Genomic DNA, 22,960 nt, shown 5'->3' with positions numbered 1-22,960 from the left:
GTTAAAGCACTTGGATTCCAAGCATGAAGCATTTGGGACTTGGGGTCAGGACCCTGCAGCCCTTTCTCAGATGGAACATAGGGGCCAGACTCCAAAGACAAGCATGGCCAGGCATCCCTTACACATGTCCCTACTTCCCCACTCATTTAGAGCTGGGGGGCGGGGGGATTCCATAGTGGAGACAGAAGTCACATGACACATGAGGGAAATAAACCGGAAACGAGTCTTCAGACCTGATACCTAGAGTGAGTTGTAAACTCAGGACATTTTTTTCTTTCCCCCACCATCCACTGTCCCTGACCTCTGAGGAATAACCTGGAAACACTGAATCTCAATGCTTGTTAAAAATCTGGTCCTCCATAAAACATGTTTAAAAACTGGTGAGTTCAGGAAGTTGTTGTGGTTCGAAGGACCCACAAACTCCAACGCCAGCTTTTGCTCAACTGCCATGCGCAGATAGAACCACGGAATAAACAGAAGGGGCGGGTATGAACTGTGAGAATCCCAGGGAATTAAGAATGAAAAAAACACAGCCCAGCCAACAAAAAGAACATAAAAAAAACGGAGTGCCCAGCAAGGAGGTTATTGCGATGACTCAAGCCCAGAGCAGCCAGGAAAGGGGACTCAAATTCCAGGTGCAGATGGACTTGTGGGTTTGAGGAATTTAAGCGTCATCAACCTTTTTAAGATCAGACCATAAAATTCTACCTGGGCAGTAAGGGAATTTGCAACCACAGGACCAGCAGGATTTCTTGTTTTAGATGGAATAGGAATAAACGTGGTTAGTAGAAGATTTTCAAAAAGGAAAGAAAGAAAAAAGAGAAAAAATCAAATTGTAAAAAAGGGAAACCTGCTATAGTTTAAATGCATATTTTGTTTTTACTTGCATTTATTAGCGTTATAGGAAATTGATCTCTACTATTGTTAATAAAAAATCCCCTGGCTTTTACTGAGGATTGAGTCTTTTCTTTTCCTTTCATTTCTTTTTACCTTTTTCTAATAGACATATAGAATACTGAGTCTTACTGCTTTGCATCACGTAAGAACAAAATCTTTCTATGGCCTCTTTATGTTTCTAAGCCAAGTCTGAAATGTCACTGACTAAAAAATTGAACAGGCCTGTAATTACTTTCAACGAAGTAGTTCCTTTAACTCAGTTTTCTGTATGTAGATGGCATTTAATATACATATTGTGAACCTTCTTTTCAGCACGGGTAGCATTTGACGGCAAAAATCATAAATTTTCTTCTAAGGGATCAGTCTGACAGCCACCTTCTTATTTTTTGATGTGAAATCCATTTTCATCTCCTAACACACCGGCGGTGACATGCCGTGTGCGCACAACAAAATTTGTAAAAATTAACACTTCGTGGGATTAATTTAATAAAGATTGTTAGCACATTAACACTAGTAACATTGCTCCTTACGATTCAATCTAGCCACGCTCGCGATGCCGCTTGTAACAGAGGTTTACGTTCAGCTGAGGTTTATACCGCTATTTAATGTAATTAAAGAAACCGGCAGTGCAGTCCTCAATGGAAATATTTCTATTGCAGAGTATTCCCATTAGAAATTGGGGGCAAATCATAGCACGCTGACTTTGATTTTGTTGTAATTTTTTTTTCCTTGGCTGTCTGAAACAGCTGATGTGCTGGACCTCAGCACTCACAGCAGAAACCCTGAAAAAGATTCCGTTACAAGACAAGCCTCACCTCCTTACAGAAGTGCCCGGCGTTTACTTGACACTTACTTGTTTTTGAAACTGTTTCTTAAAAAAAAAAAATTTTTTTTAATCTACAGCCTATATGTAGCTATAATTATCCAGGATGTTCTCTGCCCATCTTGAAAATGACTTTTCAGATACCCCCAAAACAACACTGGGGATGACGCCAGAGGAAGGGAGGCCTCCGTGGCTGTTCTTATATATAAACGATGATAGTGTAACTAGGATCCCAAGCTCCAAATCCAGACCGGGAGGAGAATCTAACTGTAACCTCAGAGAAAGAATGCAACGAGTCTACTCAGGAGGCCTCAGAACTAAACAGATACAAAATCAAAAAGAAAAAGAGGGAAAAAAAAATCTTTGCACCACATCACCAAAATGGCAGAGAAAATTAAGTCTTGGGGAACCTGACTCAGCTCTCTGGGCCCAGAGCAGCCTCCCAGGCTCTGACGGCTGCCTCCTACCCTTGGAGCGGCCAAGTGCAAACAAAAATGAGACCTTTCTTCTCTAAACCTGCTTGCTGCATGTCCCTGTGCTGCAGGGGTGAATGGGTAGCTTTTTTTTTTTTCCTTCCCTAAGTGCATTTTAATACCCTTATTCTACATCCTAATTTCTTTGACTTGCTGCATGTCCCTGTGCTGCAGGGGTGAATGGGTAGCTTTTTTTTTTTCCTTCCCTAAGTGCATTTTAATACCCTTATTCTACATCCTAATTTCTTTGAAAAAAACATCAGTGTCACTAAAAAAACGTCACTCTGTTTTGCAAAATCCAGCAGCTTCCTTGGCAGCGAGAAAGGCTGGCTGGCATTATCCCCTCATTTGACAAAACTACTATTTCTGGGCATGTGCTCAAAAACAGGTAGGAAGCAAATGCTGAGAAATAAGGAAGTAAAAACAGCCAACAGATTTTTCACTACCAAGAACGCCAAGCGTAAACATGATTTATTTAGCTGTGTTTAACGTGTCTGTCCTCCACTCGACTACAAGCCCACTTGAGTTTAAGGGAAGGGTGGGTAGGAGGGCACAGGGAAAGGGGAGTGGGGGGACAATAGGGGTGGGGGGTGGGAGAGAGGCCCGCAGCACTGTAGAAAGACTTCCTGAGCGGCTCGATTCAGAGTTTTAGGAGAACAAGAATCTTCTACCCCAAAATACATGCATGTGTCAAAAGAAGGCAGCACTAATCTCCCGGTTAATTAACGAGCTGCCACTAACAAAAGATGGAAGACCCAAATCATACAAACAATATTTACATGGGCGTTGCATGATCTGGTCGCCTGCTTCCCTACCTTTTTTGCAAACCATGTGGGCTGGGTACAGCGACAAGGAGGACAGGCCCACCAGGTTAGGAGGTTACGAGTGTCCCAATTCAGCCACGGGGGACAGAGGGAGAAATATCACTACCTTCCTCGCCCATCCTTGCATGCCCACGTGGAATTTACTTAGATCTGTATCCAATTAAGAAGCACCAGACAGCTCTGGCTCCAAGCCCACACCAACACAGACTCGGGGTATCTGCCGTCCCCCACCCCACCCGGTTCCAGCTCCAATGCCAGGGAACAAGGGCTCTGTCAAGGCCCCCTGTGGAGAAGGCGGAGCGCCACACTCACCCACTGCCACCCCAGAACCCAAGCCTGACATCTTGGCCCTGCCAGGGTGAATAAACCAAATCTATAGAGAACGTATTCGGATTTCCTAACTAGAGAGACTAACCCAGAAGTTATTCGTATTAAAAATCCAATTCAAGTCATCCAGCATTTGCTAGAAAAAAATAAACCAAGCCTCTTCGAAAGAAAAACAACATCAAAAAAGTAACATGGAGCCCCAGCAGGACACCTGAGGCCCCCTTCTTCCCAGTGCGGGTACCACTTCGTAGCAGCCAGCTGTGTACTCTATGGGGATAAATGCCAATTTTTGTTAGCTCTGAAAGGTGGCGGCAAAAGGAAAATGAGAATTTCCTCACCAGTCTGCACTAAGTTGCTTCCTCACCTGCACCTAGCAAAACTGTGCACTTAAAGGCTGCCTGCTGTATGCATTACTCCCCAATCCAAGTCTATATTCTCCCTGTCCAACTCCTCTCCTTTTGGGGCCAGAAACCAAATATTGGGGGAAAATACCTTTTCTGGTATATCCCAGTCAAGGGCCATAGCAACACTATTCAGTGTTAGGATTCTAAATCATGTCACGGTCCCCAAGGAGCTACGGGGAGCAGTCCTCTAAAATGAATGGGGGTGGAGGAGGAGTGTTTCCTATTGGTATTAGGTTACTAAATTGAAAATCCTCCCCCCCAATGTCCTCTCAAAACCCCTAATTCTTCCTTCTTGAGTTAAAAATGACACCCTATACAAGCAGTTATTTGATTCCGTTCCCCTTTGCAAATTAGTCACCCTGCCCCCGTGGACTGAACAATAACAGTCTCCATTTTTATGATATCTTTGAAATCAGCAATTGCTTCATTCCTACCAACTGGTTTGTTTTCATATCTGGATGCTGACAGGAAAGTAAACAATTGGCTATCCCCATTTTATAGATGAAGAAACTAACAGATGAACTGGTTTGCCCTGGGCTATTTAGATAGTAAATACATTTGAGACTAAGCAACACCCCATGCCAGCCTCTCGATTCTGATGCTTTAACACTGCGGCGGCCCCTGACACTCCAACAACAACAAATATTTACTGAATGTCTAGCCAGGATTCAGGTGCTGCTCTGGGAAGCCAAACTTGCAGAAAATCCTCTAAGAAAATCTAGATTTCTCAAAGCAATAAAACTGAACATGCTTAACAGCACCGCCAAAGGAAGCATCCCCAGGATCACACTGGCTACCAATTCCACTGGTATTTCCACATGATCCGGCTGACAAAAATTCCCCATCTCCAAGCAAATCTCTCACACACTGTTCCTGAACAAAGCAAGGCAAATGTACCTGTGCCCTGCAAACACATCCCAGGGCTCAGTACAACATACCACAAGACAGCCCACCTGCCACTCAGGCACTGAAAGGTGTGTGCCCTCCGAAGAAACGAGAGCACCCTGGGGGCTTCGGGCTCTTCTGGAGGAAGATTCTGGACAAGAACCTTCCACAATTCTGCCCCAAGCCTTAACCCAAACCTACAGGGAGAAATCACACCTAATTTCTGTCACTGTTGAGTCGTCAAAATAGAAAAAACAGAGATGATAAGTTGGCCTCCTCGGAGTCACAGACATCAAGTCAGCCAACCACAGGTTACTTGTCTTTCAAGCAAGACATGAACAATTAACTCCACACACACCTTGTCTCCAAAAATACTAAAATGTACATCTCTCTCAACGAACTGCAGAGACCTCGGATGGGGCCCCTCCAACACACACACACACATAATTAGTGTTTCATCTCTCTTTCTGTAAAGGAATCCGGTAACATAAATATTAATCACACACAAGAATCTGACTTTTCGTCTTGGGCCATTATGAGTGCCGGATTGTGATCTTTACCCATATTTACAGATATTCAGAGGCAGATTCTATCTTGTTACAACTGTTATAAATGGACGTCTGAGACATCAACCAGCAAGTTCAGGCAGATATGAAAACCTTCCTGTCCAGGACTGGCAGTGCTTTGAGTTCCCTGGTGTTGAATTTGTTACCTTTTCCGTAGGCCTTTCAAAGTACAAACTGACAAATACCTTCAGAGTCCTAGTCCTCCACCAGAAAAGCTAGCTGCTCAGAGTTGGGGTTAGCTAAATCTGAGAGTTCTTAAGATTAACTCTTATTCAAAATGCCACGAAGGCATTGTTTACATAATACCTTAGTCCTGAGAGCACAAGAGGTGCAATGTACTGTTTCTGACCCAAATCATACATATATATGTATGTACTTATTTTTTAAACTACCTTGACTGTTGTTAAAGCAAATCTATTCTGTTTGGTTCAGACTTATTTCTGAATACTGGAAAATAGAGATGTGGTTCCAATCCTAGGTTGGAAAAGCCGTCATGGTGAAGGTAAACTTTTAATCTTCTACAGGCAAACAGCATACATTTTTCTTTCCAGAGTAACAGCTTTGGAAAAATGCTTGAACATTTTCTTAAGAGCTTTGTAGTAGACACATTCATTGGGCGTCCAACTACTGCTTTTCTGGGTCTTTAAGGGCCTGTCGGAGTGCTTTAAACAATTGGAAGCCAATTTTTAAGAAGGAAAATAGAGACTCTTAGCAAGGTGACCATTTGCAAACAAATTCTCTGGGGGGGTGGGTATTGTAAGAGAAGTCGGGGGCTGGAGGGAGGACTGACATTAATTCCCTGTAATTCTACCAGGCTTTGTGTCTCTCTCTAGTGGAGGGTTCCATTCCCACACAATTGGGAAAATACTTCTGTCCTCGAGTGTTTTAAAATCTCAGCCCCAGGATTCCCTCTAGAAGAGCAGGCTCCCTCTCCTGCCCCTGGGGGCGGGAAAAAGGTTCCAAAGAAAACCCCTTTTGGACAGGACTGTCTCCCCAGCGTGATCATAAAATGTACAAGGTAACTCTGAGGCTTCTTCCGTCCGGGCCTCACCTGGATCCAGGGAACTGCCCCGGCTCTGTCGGACCAAGAACCGCAGGACCCTTCAGAGCAATGGCGAGGATGTCCGGACGCCCCCAGGACCCGGGACAAATGCCATCCCAGCCAGGAGACCCGCCCCTGGCGCGCGGCGGTTTCGGGCAGGGGGCCACTGGCGGGAGTTTTCAGGGGACCTGAAATGCAATTCCCCCTTCCCAGGAAGGGCGCCCTCCCAGGCGCGCGCCCAGAAGCCGGGGAGGGGGACACTGGTGGAGTAGGGGCGGCCCCGCGAGCACAAAGGGGCTCCAGGCCGGCGGCCTCCCCGCCCTTGACCTTGGGTCTCCGCCTCCATCCTTCTCCGCCGGCTGCTGGCCCCGGGCCAGGGGCGTGCTCGCCCGGCTGTGCTGGGCGGGGGACCAACAGGGGGCCGATGAGGGGCCGACAGGGGACAGGGGCGGTGGGGGGGATGAGGGGGGGCGGGAGGGGCTCGCCTGAAAGACTCAAGGCTGCAGAGTGGTACGAGGAAACGTGCGTTCCAACCGCTTCGGGAGCGGGTCCGACGCGACTCCCACTCGCTGCACGCCCCCCGCCCCCCAAGGCAAAAGTGCACGGAGGAAGCCGCCTCCCCGCGGCCAGCCCTTCGACTCGCCCACCCCCCGCCTTCTCGGACCCGGGCCGAGAGGGGGAAGGGAACTGTCAGGAGAGGAAGAAAGGAGAGCGCCTTCCCGGCGAGGCCAGACGCGGGCAGGGTCAGCTGCGCCTCCGCCCGCCGCTCGCCTCCCGCTCGGGCAGCTGGCCCATTAAGCCCCCGAATTATGCATGGGCCTGGCGCCCCCTCAGCCCTCCCGCCTCAATTCGGCACCATCAACGCGCGCAGCGGGCCCGGGTCCCGGACAGCAGGAAGAGGTGGCCGATGGGCGGAGAGCCGCGCGCCCCGGGCGCGGGCTGGAGACGCCGTGGGCGAGTGAGGACAGTGGTGGCCCGGCGGGAACCGGGACCGGCTGGGGAGGGGCACCGCCCGCAGGGAAGACGCCCCGGCGCAATTTCGAAGTTTCCAAAGTGTCCGCACCAGACCGGGTGCAGGGTCCGAAAGGTGCGGGCCGCCCCCGCGCCCCAAAGCCCATAGTGTGCTCCGGCTGGGAGAGGCAGCGGGGGCTCATGGACCCCTAACCTCTGAGACCCTGGAGGCCGGGGCCTGAAGTCAGCAGGGCCGGGGGAGCTCTGTCCCTGCCCCGCCTGGCAGACGGCTGGGGGTCGGGTATAATCTACCGGGGGTGAGCAACTCCTGGGGCAGGAAAGGGGGCCGAGTGGGGGGAAGGGTTGCTGCAGGTCGGCGGAGGGGGCCAGACGAATCTGCAAGTTGCAATCGTCGGGGCACACGGGAAACTGCGTGAGCGGGGCAGCGAGTGGAGCCTGGTTCCATGGGAGCGGGGGAAGGGGTTCAGCGGCGGAGCTGGGAGGATTTCGAGACGACGATGCAGGTCCCGGTGTGCACCCCACAGCGCGCGGCTCTCGGCCTTCCACACCTCCCACTCCGGTCAACACCGCCCCGACAGCGCAGTGTGGCCGCGCTTTGCTGCCTCGAGACCCCGTCTGTTTCTAGAAATGATCTCTCTGTCTCTCCGCTTCTCCCCAAAGCAAAGTCCAGGTCAGGAAAATCGCATACTTCTTTCTCCCAGCGAATAAAGTCGCCTCGTTTGCAGGGAAAGTTTTACAAGCCAATGATGCAGGGAGAAGACCACACTGTTTAGGTTTCTTAATTGGTTGGCTTTGAACTCTCGGTGGGAGGGGAAAAGAACCTGCTTAGCCTCAGAGGAGAATTTGGTTTTGCGGGGTCAACCTACCCCAACCGTTTTTAGCCTGTTGCTGGGGGCGGGAAGGGGTCACCTGAAGGTTTGTCCTATTTTCTTCTTAACAGAGAAGAATCCTGACAGTTGCTGCCACAGTGAGCCCAGAACAGGCAGTCCCCAGCCCCCAGCACCAAGGGAGGACCCCCCGGCACCAAGGGAGGACCCCCCAGCACCAAGGGAGGACCGTGGAATCCCTTGCTGGCAGGCCACATGCTCCAGAAGCTGAGCTATGCACAGAAAGACTTTGGAACAAAGCCACTTTCACCACTACTTGCAAGGAGGCCTTTGGCATCTGAAGTCAGGAGGTTGCTGTGTGTTTCCTGGCCACACTGCCCAATTGGGCAGATGTCCTCACTTGCGCTCCATCACTTGGGGCACAGCCCAGGCACTGGGGCTGCCAGCCGGCAGGGCTGTGTGCATTTGGGTTCATCTCGGGTGCGCGCTGACCCACATGGCTGTTTGCCCACACCATTGAGCCTGTGTCCACACCTGCTACCTCAAGGCCAGGGAAGCTGCTCGGACACTCAGCCCTGGGGGCAACAGCCCTCATCAAACATTGCTTTGATGGGCTGTCCTGGGCTAGGAGGTGACACTGCCCTTGGCTGGTGAATCTGAATAGCTGCCTTCTCCTTTCCACAACAGGTATGGGAGAGTCTGACTTTTTGCCTCCAACAAAAGGCCATTTGGTTGCTATTTTTCACCCTGAGGAGTCCTGGGTCTCTCTTAGCAGCAGGCAGATGCTTCCCCAGACCTGTGGCTCATGAAGAGATCCCACCTCTCTCCTTCCCAGCCCTCCCCGCCACATTCCTCCCCTGAGCATAGACTTCTCCTTCCTGAGCCACCAAGGCCCTCCAGATCAAAACCAGCAAACCATCAGGAGGGCACCTAGGAAACCCACTTACAAACAAAATTAAACAAAGCCTGTGAAGCCTTGCCTCCTCTCCCCTGGGTCCAGCTCAGGCCCTCCAAGTCCCAGTCACGCCCTGTCCTCTGGAAGCTCATGCTTAGGTCACTGACCAGCACCTAGCAATGTGTGGGCCAGGGTAGGTCCAGATTTTGTGGGGCCGGAGATTAAACTCTGTACCAAATTCTCCCAGAAGAATCTTCACAGCCTAGAGCAGAATGGCTTTGTTGATCTTCCAGTGTAACAGTTTTCATTGTCAGCCACTAATTTCTTCAGAGAAAACTTACTTCCTAAGCCCAATATGCAAAAAATGAGAAAAGTCAGGGTTGCTGGGTAGAAAGGGATTTAGGGGGATTTAAGTGGAGGCTTCCCCCCACCCTCCTGCCTGGCTCTTGCAGCTGTTGGAAACCACTGGTGGCTCCTCACATTTCAGCTCTTGGGGGTTAGGCCCAGAGATGGGGAGAGCCTGCTCTAGGTCACACAGCATGTCAGCCACATGACAAGGACACCACCCCACATCTTGGGACAGAGTCCACCATCCCTGCCCCTCCTCACCCCAGACCCAGGAGGCCCACCTGCCTGTTGCTACCTGACTGGGGGAGGGGAGTGGGGAGTCACCTCCTCACAAGATGCACAGTTGAGACACAATGCATAGACTGGGCAGGACAGATGCTTCTTTCATCCCACTCTGGACCCCAAGTCCCATCACAGAGTCTCCCTCATAGTGGAAATCACTCTGCCCGGTTAGAAGCAGAAGAGGCCTGCACCAGCCACAATTAAAGAAGGGCACTATCCCTTAGGAGATGATCCAGTGAAGTCCCAATACCTCCCTGGGAAGTTGGGAGCCTGGTTTCTAGGCACAGCCAAGCCTCTGACTTGTGGGGTGACTGTGCCAGGTACTTAACCTCTCTATGAATCAGTTGCCTCATCTGCAAAATGAAAGTAATATCTGATTTACCACCTTCATAGGGCAGAGACAGAGGATGGGAAGGTTAGCTGAAATACTGTATAACCACGGCATCACCACGGGGAAGAGCGTGACTGCCGGAGTTGACACCCTGGAACCCTACTCACCGCTGTGTGACCTTGGGCAAATAACATCTCTGTGTTTCAGTTTCCTCTTCTGCAAAGTGGGGTTGAGACTAGCACCTGCCTCCCAGGGTTGTAGGAAGGATTAAATCAGTTAATATTTGCAAAGCTCTTAGGACAGTGACTGGCACATAGTAAGATCTAATAAGTATGTCTTACATTAAAAATCCAAATATAAACAACTCAATCTCTTTGTTTCCTCAGTGAAAAGATGACCCCAAGGGCACAGGGGTGACAGCCAGGGTACCTTATTCACACACATTACAAACATACAGCCCACTCCTAATAGATTCTAGAACTAGTGGTTATGCATTAGTCAGGTATGAAAATTAGTGGGGGGAAAAAACCTGTCAAATGCCTAATAAAAAACTTAAGTCAACTGCTAACTATTTACTGTCAAATAAAAAAACCTACTAATAATAATAACTGAGGCTGATTGTTGGTTCAGTTCTGCCCTTGGGATCCTCTCTCTCTCCCCGCAGCTCTCCCCCCTTTCCTGGAGTGCTGCTGGAAGTATGGAACCACCTATGTAAATCAGTAAATAAGGTCCCAAACCTAAAAAGAAAAAAATATATTACCCTATTGGTTGACCGATATATATATTTTTTTTAACCCAGTAAAACTTTCAGCTGCAACTCAGTGCTAAAATCACGTACTGTCATTGCTGACACTCTGCTCTGGCTTGTACAGTTTACACAGTAGCTTCCATCTCCCACCTTCCTGGGAGGCCAGCAGGACAGGAATGGCTCACCCGCAATTACAGGTAAGGCAACTGGCACCCCACAAGGTGAAATGGCTTACCTAAAGCCACAGGGCTGGACAGCCTGGTATGACAAAAAGTCACCTGTCCTGACTCAAGATAATTGGGATCTGGACTCAGGTCTGCCAGTAACTGGTTATGTAAGCTCAGGCAAGTCACTGAACAGGTAGGAATGGAAGGGATCCTTCCAGCTTAGACTAGGAGGCCAGAAACTTCCTTTGCATGCCACTGGTGGATTTCTATTATTAACAACAGCCAACAACCAACAGGGACCTATTATAGATAGACATTGTCTAAATCAACTTTTATAACAAGCCTGAAAGATAAGAAAGGTTATCTCCATTTTATAAGAAACTGGGATTAGGGGTCTAGAGGTAATGTCTGCCACCAATGGCTCCTCCAGCCAGGCAGGCAGAGTTAGAACACCCCTCCCTAAAAGCCTCCATATGCCTCACTATCCAAGGAAGCCAGGCAGACACGGGTCTGACTCTAATTTGCTATGTGACCTTGGGCAAGTCCCTTAACCTCTCTGAGCCATGACTCAAAGTGGGGTTAGAAATATCTATTTCAAGGATAAAGAATTAAGTGAGAGAACCCAAGAGAAGCACCTAGCACAGTGATGAGTACCAGGTAGAGCCCCTCCTCCACCACCTGCCAGCCCTGCCTGAGCTCTGTGGTCTGCCCTGCCAACACCCAGCCCCCATGCCTGAGCCCAGGACCGTGTCTCTCAGACAGAACACTGCACTATTCCTTGTGCAGACAGACCTAATAATCAGCTGTCATGATTTAATAATAAAAAAAAAGATAATCCGTGCCACAATACACATGGATTTAACTAATCTTAATTTGAAGGAAAAATAACAACTCTAAATAGATCAATTGCAAGTTTTTTAAGATAACCTGTGAGTGGGGTTTATCTCCAGTTTCCAGCACAAACTAGTTATTTAGCTTCTCCCGCTGACCAATCTAATTTTTTTTTTTGACATTTATTTTACTTAGTTTTAAAAGTCTGAAGCAAACATTCTCAGGGAAACGTGTGAATACAACAACATTTTACTTTCCTACAACACATTTTTGGGGCTCATCAGAAGCCCTTTCCTACAACACATTTTACTCGGCAATAGATCACTAGGACCCCAAACCAAGCGCCCTGTCAACAACATTTTACTTTCCTACAACACATTTTACTCGGCAATAGATCACTAGGACCCCAAACCAAGCGCCCTGTCTGTGCCCTGCTTGCTATTTCCTACAACACATTTTACTCGGCAATAGATCACTAGGACCCCAAACCAAGCGCCCTGTCTGTGCCCTGCTTGCTACAAGAATCCCCCAGGTGCATCCCTGGCCCTCCCCGGGTTCCAGATGAAGATGTATAGAGCAGGCAAGGACATCACAGCAGGGACTGCCTGCCACCTCCAAGCCCAGGGGGATCTGCCACCTCCTGTCACCTGCTGCCTGTCTCCTGAACTTCTCCAGAAAACTGACATTCGGGGTCTGGAGAGGGGAGGGAAAAAAAAGCCAAAAGGCAAGCCTCTGAGTGACAGCTGATAGCTAATTCCTCCCATTTTGGCTTCATTTGGTTATGGAAGAGGTGATAACACACAAAACCCAATTACCTGTGATCAAGCACCTCCCCTTTGGTGCCTATCAAATGGGAAATCTAGGGAGGAATCTGGAGGAAATCGCAAAGAGAGACATCCCAGGTAAGTTTTTCACAGTCTTGGTTGAGAAAAGCAAACACCCCACATGCTTTCCTGAGCTTGGCTTTCCAGCAGTTTCCACTGTTCTGGCCCAACCTGTGCTAGGAAGGTACTTTCCACACCTCGTCCCTTGTAATCCTCAGCATAACGCTGAAAAGTAGGTGCAGACCAGGAAACTGAGGCCTGGAAAAGTGAGGTGACTCACCCAAGTGGACAGGGGTGAGTAAGCGTGCTGGGATTCAACCCAGGAGACGCCAAAGCCCGTGCACCCTCAACCCCCAAAACCCCAGCCCGCTCCCCAGGTGAACATCCAGCAAAGAGTGACTATCACTATGTGCCAGTAAAACAACAAAAGACACACAGGGCATTCCAGCTCATTCTCACATCGTTTCTGATAGTGGAATTCCCAGAACCCAGTGGAGGTTTTCCCCCAACCCTAACGGGGAGCCCCATTCCAAGGAGACCCTCATTAGCTACCCTAGCACCCACAGATGGGCAGAACTAGAAAGCAAAGCAGTGGTAAGGAAGAGCTCCTATGTGCAGCACACCTACCCCCACCGTGTGCCAGGCACACATCATAAATGTCACAATTATCGTTAGGCGTATGCACAGATGAGAAATTGCGGCTCAGGTCGCAGTGCTGCCCAGGCTGGAGTGAGCAGGGCGGGTAGGCTCAGACTTGGGCTGTGGTCTTTCCCACAGTAGCACACGCCTTTCAAACCCCAAACAACCCTAAGCCCCCTTTCTCCTCACACCTCCTCAAAACGCCCCTCCCATAACGGCTCCGTGACATCTGCTCTTTCAAACCCTGGACCTCCTCTCACCTCCCTCCCAGGAGCAAGCCCGCTCCCATCTCCCGTGCTCCATCAGAGCCCTCGGTGGAGACAGAGGGATGCAATAGACGGGGGTCTTGAGAAAGGTGAAGAGCTCCTGTACAGGTGGATGTGTGGCAGAGGCACCACGCCTGCCCCTAGCCAGAGCTCCAGGCCCAGGACCCTACCTCTGACTAGCTCCACCCCCTATGCCAAGATGGGCCTCGAAACAAGCAGCAAAGGACCCCCTCTGCCCACCACTGATGCTCAGGGAGCAGGGCTGATACCAGCTCACATTGGGGCCACGTCCCCCATGCAGGACATCCTCTCCCTCCCCAAGGACTCTTCACCTGTGAGCCAGGTGGGGATGCCCAGGGTGGGGGAAGGGCGTAGGTGCTCAGTTGCTAAATGAATGAATGAATGAATGTCCTCCAGGAGACAAAGCTTCAGAAACTTCCTCTTTCCACCTTCCTACTTCTCTATCATTAAAAAAAAAGGAAAGAAAGAAAACGTGCTCCTTTTATACCTGTCTCCAGAATGACTGTTCCAAGGAAAGGGCTGACATGGGGTCCACACCCTCCTGCAATGAAACTCCAATGCAGTCCTCACCCTGGGGACTCCCTTAAGGGTGAGAGGGACCCCTCATATTTGCAGGCCAGCCCTTCAGTCCATGTCTGGAGGCCCCATCATGGCCCCTGGGACCCTTGTGACCACCTCCCCTGGAACTTGACCAAGCCTGGGCAGAACTGAGCCAAACCAGAGGCCGAGTCCCAAGAATTAATGTCCACCCGCTCACCTGCTACTGCCCAGGGCCAGCGAGGCCCTGGGGACAACAGCAGGGCATGGCAGAGCTGGAGGATCCCCTTGGGGCCACAGGCAGGGCAGGACCAGCAGTGTCGAGGCCTAGGTGGCAGCTGTTCAAATTTCCAGAAGCCCAGGCGGAGAAGCACCCGTGATTCCTAGTCTCCCTCTTAAAATATAAAGACTCAATTATCTTCGAGCAGCTTGCTTTACACATGAATTGACACATTTATTTTACAATAAATAACCGAAAGTTATCTGTGTTTCCTTTACTGTTAATCTACACAGAGAAATAATAAACAGGGCTTGTCTACAAAAAATGCAACTACCACAGTCCTTGGAATTCAATTAAGCTCAAATAATTAATGCTACCACCATATTAAATTACTTTATACATTTGAGCCACTGAAGTTTTATTCTTTCATCTTTCCTTCTTATTAAGTAAAAAAAGAAAGAAAAGAAAAGTTGGTGCCAAAGTAGGCAGGGAAATAGGAAAAATGGGGACTATAAAGGAAAGCGTGATGTGCTGTTCAAATGGAATGGTCGTCTTCAGCTGACACAGCATGTAGACTGTTTTGTGCCTTTGATTAAAGTAACATTTTAAATGCTTTCAACAAACATATCTCTTTAGACTTCTAAGGGATTATTTTACATATTTCTTCTAGAAGGAAGAAATCCATTCGTCCTGTTGCTGAACAGAAAGGCCAAGAATATCTTTCGTCACACATAAAATAAAAATACTGTAGGCTGCTGCAACATTACAATCCAGGGGAAAAAAAGTCAGGGGGTGGGGGTGGGGAGGAAGGATAAGGACAAAGCTGCTTTAGAGATTAACTTTGCCTTTTATGAAATCATATTTAGTCGCTTTCTTAAACAAACCTACCCACAGTGATCTGCAGTCTCTCATTGGGAAACACCTTCAACATGAAATGAGGATTCGGATGTTTTTGGCAAGGGCAGCAAGTCTTTCCAGAAACATAAACAGGGGGCCTGCGTCTCCTTGGCGGAGGCCACGCCTGAAAGGTCTGTGTGCACTGATGGCAGGCGTTTATATCGCTGGTGAAAACTAGCCCTCGAGCATCGGACAACACAGGCACAGGGACCCAACACCTTTCTCGCCTGCTGCCTCAGCCCTAATGAAGGAAGTGTCGCTTGGATCTGCACAGCACTGAGAAGCCAGTGTTTCCATGTGGCCTGGACATGCTGGTTATTTTTCTCAACGCCCTTTGCATCTTGGAAGGAGCAGGAGAGATTTCATGCTAGGGCACCCACCAGAAGGCAAGACCCAGAGGCTGCTCTGGTTCAGTGGAGTCTTCCAGTCTGCCCACAAGAAAGAGATCTCATCAATCATCCCCTTGTACAGGTGGGTAAAGTGAGTCCCCAAGTCCCTGCGTTCTCCTGTCTGTCTCCTGGATGATGGGGGGCCCTGCCCACACCCATCCGTCTCACCCTCCTAGAAGAATCCAAAGCCTCAGTCCCTCCAACGCCATGGCTAGCTTCCATAACCAAAGAACAGGGGATATCAATCCACATATTTCCCAGTCGGCCATCTACTTGCATGCATGCTGCAGGGCTAGAGGTGATCTCCGAGAGAAAAGTTCCACTGGCAAAGCATTCATGGAGCCCCTATTCATTTAATCCTCTCATCAGCCCTGCTGGTATTTTCACTCCCCAACAGATGGGGAAACTGAGGCTCAGCCTCAGGAGATGGCTAGCCCAAAGTCAACCAGCAGGATTTGAAACTTCTGCATGAATTCCGATGCCTGTCTCGCTCTAAAACAGGCTGCCACTTTTAGGGGACGCAGGCCAGTCAGGGCCCTCCTTTCTTCCCCAGGCCTCCTGGACTCAGAAGCACAGACCAGAAGCAAACTCTCTGGTCTGGGCAAAAAGCAATGGCTCCCTGGAAGAGGCTCCAGCATGCCATGGCCATGGCCAGGAGGGAGGTATTTAATGCTAACTCATTGTGGTGAGCAGACCTGATTGGAAGACACAGGCCCATGCCAGGGGGCAACGGGGCCCTACACCTTTTCTTCAGATGATAAACATGCCAAAGGGCATGTCCAGCCTCCCCCAAGGGGCACAGCGCTCCAGCAAGTTCCCACAATCCTTCCCCAGACCTCCCCTTAAAGTCGGGCAACATCAGAAGCGGCCTCTGAGATCAGGGGGCCACGCCCCTCTTTTTACAGATGGGAAACTGAGTCCAGAGAGAAGAGGGAGGAGAAATTAAGTGCCCCCATGCATAAGTGCCTACCAGGTACTGCCACACGCAGCAGCGTCTTGTAAGTCCTCACAACAACCCTAACGAGGTAGTTTCCTTAGTTCCACTTCACAGATGGGGAAACCGACGTGTCCACGTTGTGAAGAGCAGGTTCCAACCCAAGACTGTCTGGCTCCAAAACCAGGGACTAAACCAAGATCACCAGCAAAGACAGGGCCAACCAGACTTCCAAATTTCCACTCTGTGCTCCTGGCCACCTCTGGATTAGGCCCCAAGACAGAGTCCCATCGCCAAAAGCAAAGCAAGCACTGGCCAGTTGGGCCTCCCTGAGCCCCAGGCCTGTCTCCTCCTGAGGGTCACCTGGATGGTGGGCCCTCCCCCAGCACCGATACTCTCAGACAGAGGGCATGGGACCCGGGAGGTGGCTTCGGCAGCAATCAGGCGAGCGCAACGTTCCATACCTGCCATGTTCTCCTGCTTGGGGCAGATGCCTTTCGTGGGTGAGAGCAGGTGGTCATCTTCATCGGGGGTGACCTGGATCCCAATCTCCACCGGCTCGGACACTTTCCTGAGCTCGGAGCGTGAGGAGGGTGGCGGGCTGCCCTTGTCCAGGCCTTTGTCATAGCAGGCACCCAGGCTGCCGCCACACTGCTTCTTCTTGTGCTCTATAAAAACCAGGATGTCCCCCAGGGGGAAGTTCATCTGACACTGGCCACAGGTGAGCAGGTCAGGGTCGGGGCCACCCACCATCAGCCCCAGGCCGCTTGGCTCCTCTATCTCCAGACCCTCATCTTCTTCAAGGATGGTGGCCTCCACATGGTCAGCCTCTGCTGGAGACAGAAAGGAGAGGGGGGAGGGGCAGAGAAGACAGAGGTGGGCTTAGGCAGTCACAGGCACCTGGCATTTGTTCCAACCCTTCCCCACCAAGAGACAGGCACCCTCTGCTGCCAGCTGCTAGAGCTCGCCAGATCCCCCCCCCCCAGGATCAGGGGTTCACCATCCTGCACGTGATAGCCAGGCAAACTGAGGCTCTGGGAGCAACACCATGGCTCCCAGAGGCTGTGCCCTAAGCAGTGCTGATCTTACTGCGCTCTAGTTTATTTGGTGCCCATTTCTTCCCCAACATAACATAAGAACACACACACATCCTGGCTGCTGACAGTATCAGCTAGACACGTGTCTCTCAAACATGGCAATATCTGATAATCACCGGAGGAGCACTGAAAAATCCCAAGGCCCAGGCAGCACCCCAGATCAATTACATTGGGAACCAAACATCAGTATTTTTTTCATAAAGACTCCTCAGTGATTCCAATGGGCATCCAAGGCTGAGAAGCAGCGAGCCTGAGCCCTGCCCGCCCGAGCTGCCGCCCCTCCCTTCGCTGACACCTTTCATTCATGTCCTTCCCATTCATGTGAGTCCTACTCACATTCCTCTACCTGAGACCTGGCCGCACACCAAACCAGAAAACAGAAACCCAGACGGGCGTTGGAGGGCCAGTCCTTCTGAGAAAAAGAAGGCCACATGCTCCGAAAGCAACAAGTGAGTGTCAGGTTCCAAAAAACTATAGCAGGAAAGAGCAAGGCAGCAAAAGGGATGGCCTGCAGGAGGGGGGCCAGGCCTCCCTGCCAAACACCCCGCTCCTGGTCAGACTTCCATCTCTTTGTAGATCTCCCAACACTCATCAGCTCCCACTGTGCTTTTTTGTTTATTGGTTTTATTTTCACTCCCAAAAAAAGAAAAGAAAAAAATTCTTCAGACTCCAAAAGCATTTCTTGGCAGAACTCAAACCACACTTTCAGTGGGCTGTATGTTTTTATATTTCTTTAGCAGCCGATATAGATTTCCTTTTTTTTTTTTTTTTTTTGATAGGGGGCATAGGACCCAAAATATTTGAAGCTAATAAATGCCTCAAAAAGCAGCAACCCCAAGGGAAAATTGGAAGACTCAGCTGGCCAAAGTGTCATAAGTAAAGAGAGGTAGACAGTATGCAGGTTTCACATTCCCCTCGGGGTCTGACCAGATTTGGGTGGGAATTTTGCAAAAGCAAAAGTCAGCAGTCGTGCAGAAGGCACAAGTGGCGGGGTCTTCAAAGAAGCAAGGGGGGCAGCCAAAGGTCTGAAACCTGAGGAAGCAGGTAAATTTTAAGTTGCATGGTATTTAGGAAAGGATATTGAAAACCGCAGAAGAACGGCAAGAAGGAATGGAAGGGGGAAGACACATTCCATGGCAGTGAAGTTACTGACAGGCCAGAGCCAAAGGACAGATAATTTAAGGAAAAAATTCTGTGGCATCTTCCATTGTACATGTAAATCACTGTTCTATATTTTCTGAACACAGTTTCTTCAGATCCCATGAGAGTCCATGTGTAAAACTGAATACAGAATACACAATACATGACGTATAATGTGCACGTAGGAACTATGCGTGGATAGGTAGAGGTGTAGGTACCACTGAGAAGGGAAATTACAATTAGAGATCCTTCCTGTGGTTATAGAAAAGCAGACAGGGCCCACAGTGAATTAAATGCAGAAACGCATCAGAAATGTGGCTGTACAAAAACACCCCACAGATAAGGAAATCCAAAATCTGTTGTCTGCATGTCTCCAACAAAAAAAAAAAAAAAAAAAAAAAAAAGCCTACAAGGTAAAGAAACAGTCCTCACAAAGCCAGTCCCAGAAACCATTAATTATACTTTAAAAAGAAATCAGAGTTTACTTAAAAAGGAGTTTGAAGACAATGCTACATAATTAATTTACCAATTTATTTTATGAAAAGATGCTTTGCTATGGTTAAAATGTAATCACAACCTTCCCGCTAAACAGTGGTTCTGGGGGGAGACGGGATTCCTGCAAACGGTTTGTCAGAATGTAAAAGGTAATTATTTGGTGCCTCTTTTCCCTTTAATGATCTAACATTGAGCAATACTGTTTATATTGAAAAGCTCGCACCTTTAATTACCAATTACATATACATAATTTCAGAGCCAAAGGAGAGGGCTGTGAAAACAGTTCTTTAGAAATATAAGGATGTATTGTGCACCATTTCTAGAAAAGGAGCTCTAATAAATGGGAGGAGGATGTCAAAATATTGTTTTCTTTAAAAAAAAAAAAAAAAGAGGCACAAAGGAAACGAGCTGAAAAGCAAAAAAAAAAAAAAAAAAAGGACAAAATGAAATTGAGAATTCAAATGAAACGGGGCAAGGAACTATACCTGGTACCGGTTTAAACGCCACCCCTGCACCAGACTGACCACCTGGCGCATCATTAGAGCATTTCATAAAAAATCAACAGTAAGTGCACATTCCCAACTTGATCGTCCTTTCCGTGTGCGAGGAGGTGTTTTCTGTTTTTTAATTTAATCTTCGGTTTACTTTTTGCTTTTCATGAACTTTTCAACTGCGTCCATCCTCCAGCAAGATGAAGCTTTCCTCTGCTAGGAGGTTTTAAGCTACATAATTTCAAGTTCATTCTCTAATTCAAAAGGAACACAGGCTAATTTAAAAATTAGCAAAGTTCACGTTTTGCCTGTTCATTCGCAAGCATCCCTCCCCTTCTCCACTCCCTCTTTTGCCAAGACTCAGTACAAGCGTTTTTTTTTTTCCTTTTTCTCCTTTTTTTTTCTTTTTTGGTAACATCTGGTATTCTGTCCTCTTTTTGGCAGTCTTTTCCTTTTCACTTTCCTCATGCAGCAAGCCCTGTGAGCCCCAGTAATTGAGTTTGAAGGTCTCCAAAGCCATTTACTGTGCTGCAGTTCTGATTCCTGCATCAAGTCCCCTGCAGCCAACCGACCTGGGGAGCCAGGCCCTGTTGGCATCCCACAGACAGCCCCGGATTATCCAGGGCTCCAGGGCTCAGCACTGAACTCGGATCTCCACCTCCCAGACCAGAAATACAACTCACTGCCTCTAAGGGAGTCAGGGAGGAAAAGAAACCAGAAAAAAAAATCTCCTTCCCCTCCCACTTTCAGCGTTGAAAGTAAAACTCCCTGAGACGACAGGGTGTTCACTGACTCCAAAGAATGGGGTTTCCTCTCCCCACCCCCCAGGTTGTGGGGCTCTGAGCATTGGCCTGTTTGGTCAGACACTTCCAAGCAAAGGCAGCCAGGTCACCCCCAGCATTCAGGCAGCAGAGTCACCCTGAACCCTAAAACCATCCAACTTCTGGGTCAGAGCGGGTAGACCGAGGGAGCTGGCTGGGCCTGAAAGCTTGTGGCTTGAGCCTTTCGGAGACACCCCCAAAGACTGTGGTTTCATTTCCGCTGGCAGGCGGATACCGAGCTAGGCATGTAGGGTACGTGTGTGTGTGTGTGTGTCCCTTCTTAGAACTGTATCGATGATGGGAAAAATAAAAGAGGAAAGAGCCACTTGGCCAAGCCCTAAGAAGAGCAAAGAAAGAACCTGTCTGGTCCTCCGACTACCTCCCTCTCTGCCCTGTAGATACCTGAGTCTCACGGCTCTTCACAGCCTGAGTGCACTAGGCCTCCGCTCCGACAGGCAGAGTGGCCCAAACTGCCACCCAGAGACGAGAAAGCACCAGGAAAGAGAAAAGACCAATAGAAACAGCCTTTCAAATCCCCAGAACCTACAAATCCAGCCTTTCACGCAGCCTTGTCCAGCAAAATTGGGCCTTAAAAAAATAAGGAAATGATGAGGTTTTCCTCTGAGATGATTTCAGCTTTTATGAAAGCTCCCCAAGTGTCAGGCAGCCCTGCAAAATTTTGCTGCTCTCAATATATTAGGAGCTGAATAAAGCAGAGCAATTGCTAAAATGTTTGACTCATTAAGAGGAAAAATAAATGGATACAGCAGGCAACTTGTTCAAATGTCAGATATCAGAGGACTGGGGTGAGTTCTGAAAAGTTAAATCCTTAAGTGCCCAGACAAATACATATTTACACACACACACGCTCAGGCACAATCACACACAGACTTAGAGTTTCTTTTACAACAAAACCACATTTTATTTACAAGGCTGGGCCTACTCCCAGCTGGTAAACGCATTTAGAAGCAATGAAATCAGGCTTCACAAACAATAATGGACATCGTTGTAAGTGGAGAGGAAAGCGCTTGATCCTAAGACAAACTTCCCCATGCCTCAGCTTGGCTGGGAAGGAATTTGGGGCAGAAGACAGAAATGGAAAGACATCATTAACACCGGCCCAGCCAAGCAGCCACAAGCCCCTAGCAGCTGCAAGAGCTCAGCAAGGCCTTACCTGGCCAGTGATTCCCCCACACACAGCACCCCCCGCCCTGGTCCATCTCTAACAACTGTCCCTGCACCTGCCCTTCAGGGAATTCCAGCCAAGAGATCAGCTGCCTGCTGTCCCCAGAGCTCAGGCATGTGTGTTGCTGGGTACACGCACACATGTGCATTGCTACATACATAGCACATGTGTGCACTGCTACATATACACATGTGGGCATTGCTACATACACAGCACACGCGTGCATTGCTGAATACACAGCACATGGGCTTGTGTTCCCCTTTACCCTGCCTGGATTCATATCCAAATCTCTAATGGCTAAGACACAGTTCGGGAGAAACATATGCAGAATTACTGTTCCAGTGATGGGAGTGTGGGTAGGGGAAAGATGCTAGGGGGAGGGGTGCCAGGCTCTTAAAATCGTGGCCACCAACGTCACAGCCGCCATCATGATATGTATGCGTGTTTACAAGAAATGCTCAGCATCTATCCACCCGAGACTTTACACCTGCTTCCTACGAAGATGGAGCCTTTGCCAGCAAGCCCATGCTCACCAATAATCTGCAAAGGGATCTTTTCACTCTCCTCCCCGTGAACACTCGAGGTAGGGCTGAGACGCCAGGCGACACCGAAACGCCACCAACACGCACTCAACGAAGCACAACACTTTCTGTGCTGCCATCAATTTTTAATTTATTGGATCCCAGAGAAAATAACAACCATGGCGAGGGGGGAAGAAGAGGGGTGGGTGGGAGCAAGCAGGAATCAATTCTTGGTGGAGAAAATAATCTATGACTAGATGACGCTTAAAGGCACAACAAGAGATTTTATGAAGTTCTCCTAACGGAGGGAATAATGAAGTGCCCAGCGGAGAAGGGACTGGAGATAAGTGCAAGGTACGTGTTAGGAGGAATGCCGGCACAGGGCCATGAAGGGTTAGGACACATGTGGCACAGCTCTGAAGTGGCAACGTCATACACATGAACTCTCTTGCCCTGATCACCTGCCCTCTCGGTAGGTCTGAGGAGTCCAGCCTGTTGCAGGTATCACAGCCCTGTACCTCCCGGAGACCCTCCAAAGGCCTCCTCCCTGGAGGAATGGGTCCACATGGCGGCCACCACCCCACAAGGTGGTCTGTTCTATGCCAACCGCAGCTCACACTTCAAAATGAAATTTTCACCATTTCTGACGTCTGGGAGGAGAGAAGACAGCCCGTGCAAAACATGATCACCAACGTGGGTTTCCTTTCCCAGGAAAATGACCAGAATCATGGCTGACCTGGCCAGAAGAGGGAAAGTGTGGGCCCGGCCTGCTTTCCAGGAGGGTGGGGATTCCTGATCCGCGAACAGGAAGAACCTCACTCACGTAGCCCTAGTCGGTAG

At 49.2% G+C, this 22,960-nt stretch overlaps 1 protein-coding gene across 1 annotated transcript in view; it reads right to left on the bottom strand.

The window, feature by feature from the left end:
* LOC103584396 (B-cell lymphoma/leukemia 11B-like) overlaps window positions 1-22,687 on the bottom strand; it is an 83,192-nt gene extending 60,505 nt beyond the window's left edge. The window contains exons 1-2 of the mRNA XM_008565420.1: window positions 22,639-22,687; window positions 16,834-17,202 (exon numbers count right to left, since the gene is read on the bottom strand). Of these exons, the coding sequence (XP_008563642.1) occupies window positions 16,834-17,202; window positions 22,639-22,687 (418 nt within the window). The remainder of the gene's footprint in view (window positions 1-16,833; window positions 17,203-22,638) is intronic.
* Window positions 22,688-22,960: the final 273 nt, after the last annotated feature.

The sequence above is a fragment of the Galeopterus variegatus genome, unplaced genomic scaffold (assembly GCF_000696425.1).
Source record: "Galeopterus variegatus unplaced genomic scaffold, G_variegatus-3.0.2 Scaffold198, whole genome shotgun sequence".
NCBI lineage: Eukaryota > Metazoa > Chordata > Mammalia > Dermoptera > Cynocephalidae > Galeopterus > Galeopterus variegatus.
The sequence above is the reverse complement of the archived record's forward strand: the minus strand, read 5'-3'. Positions and strand labels throughout refer to the sequence as shown.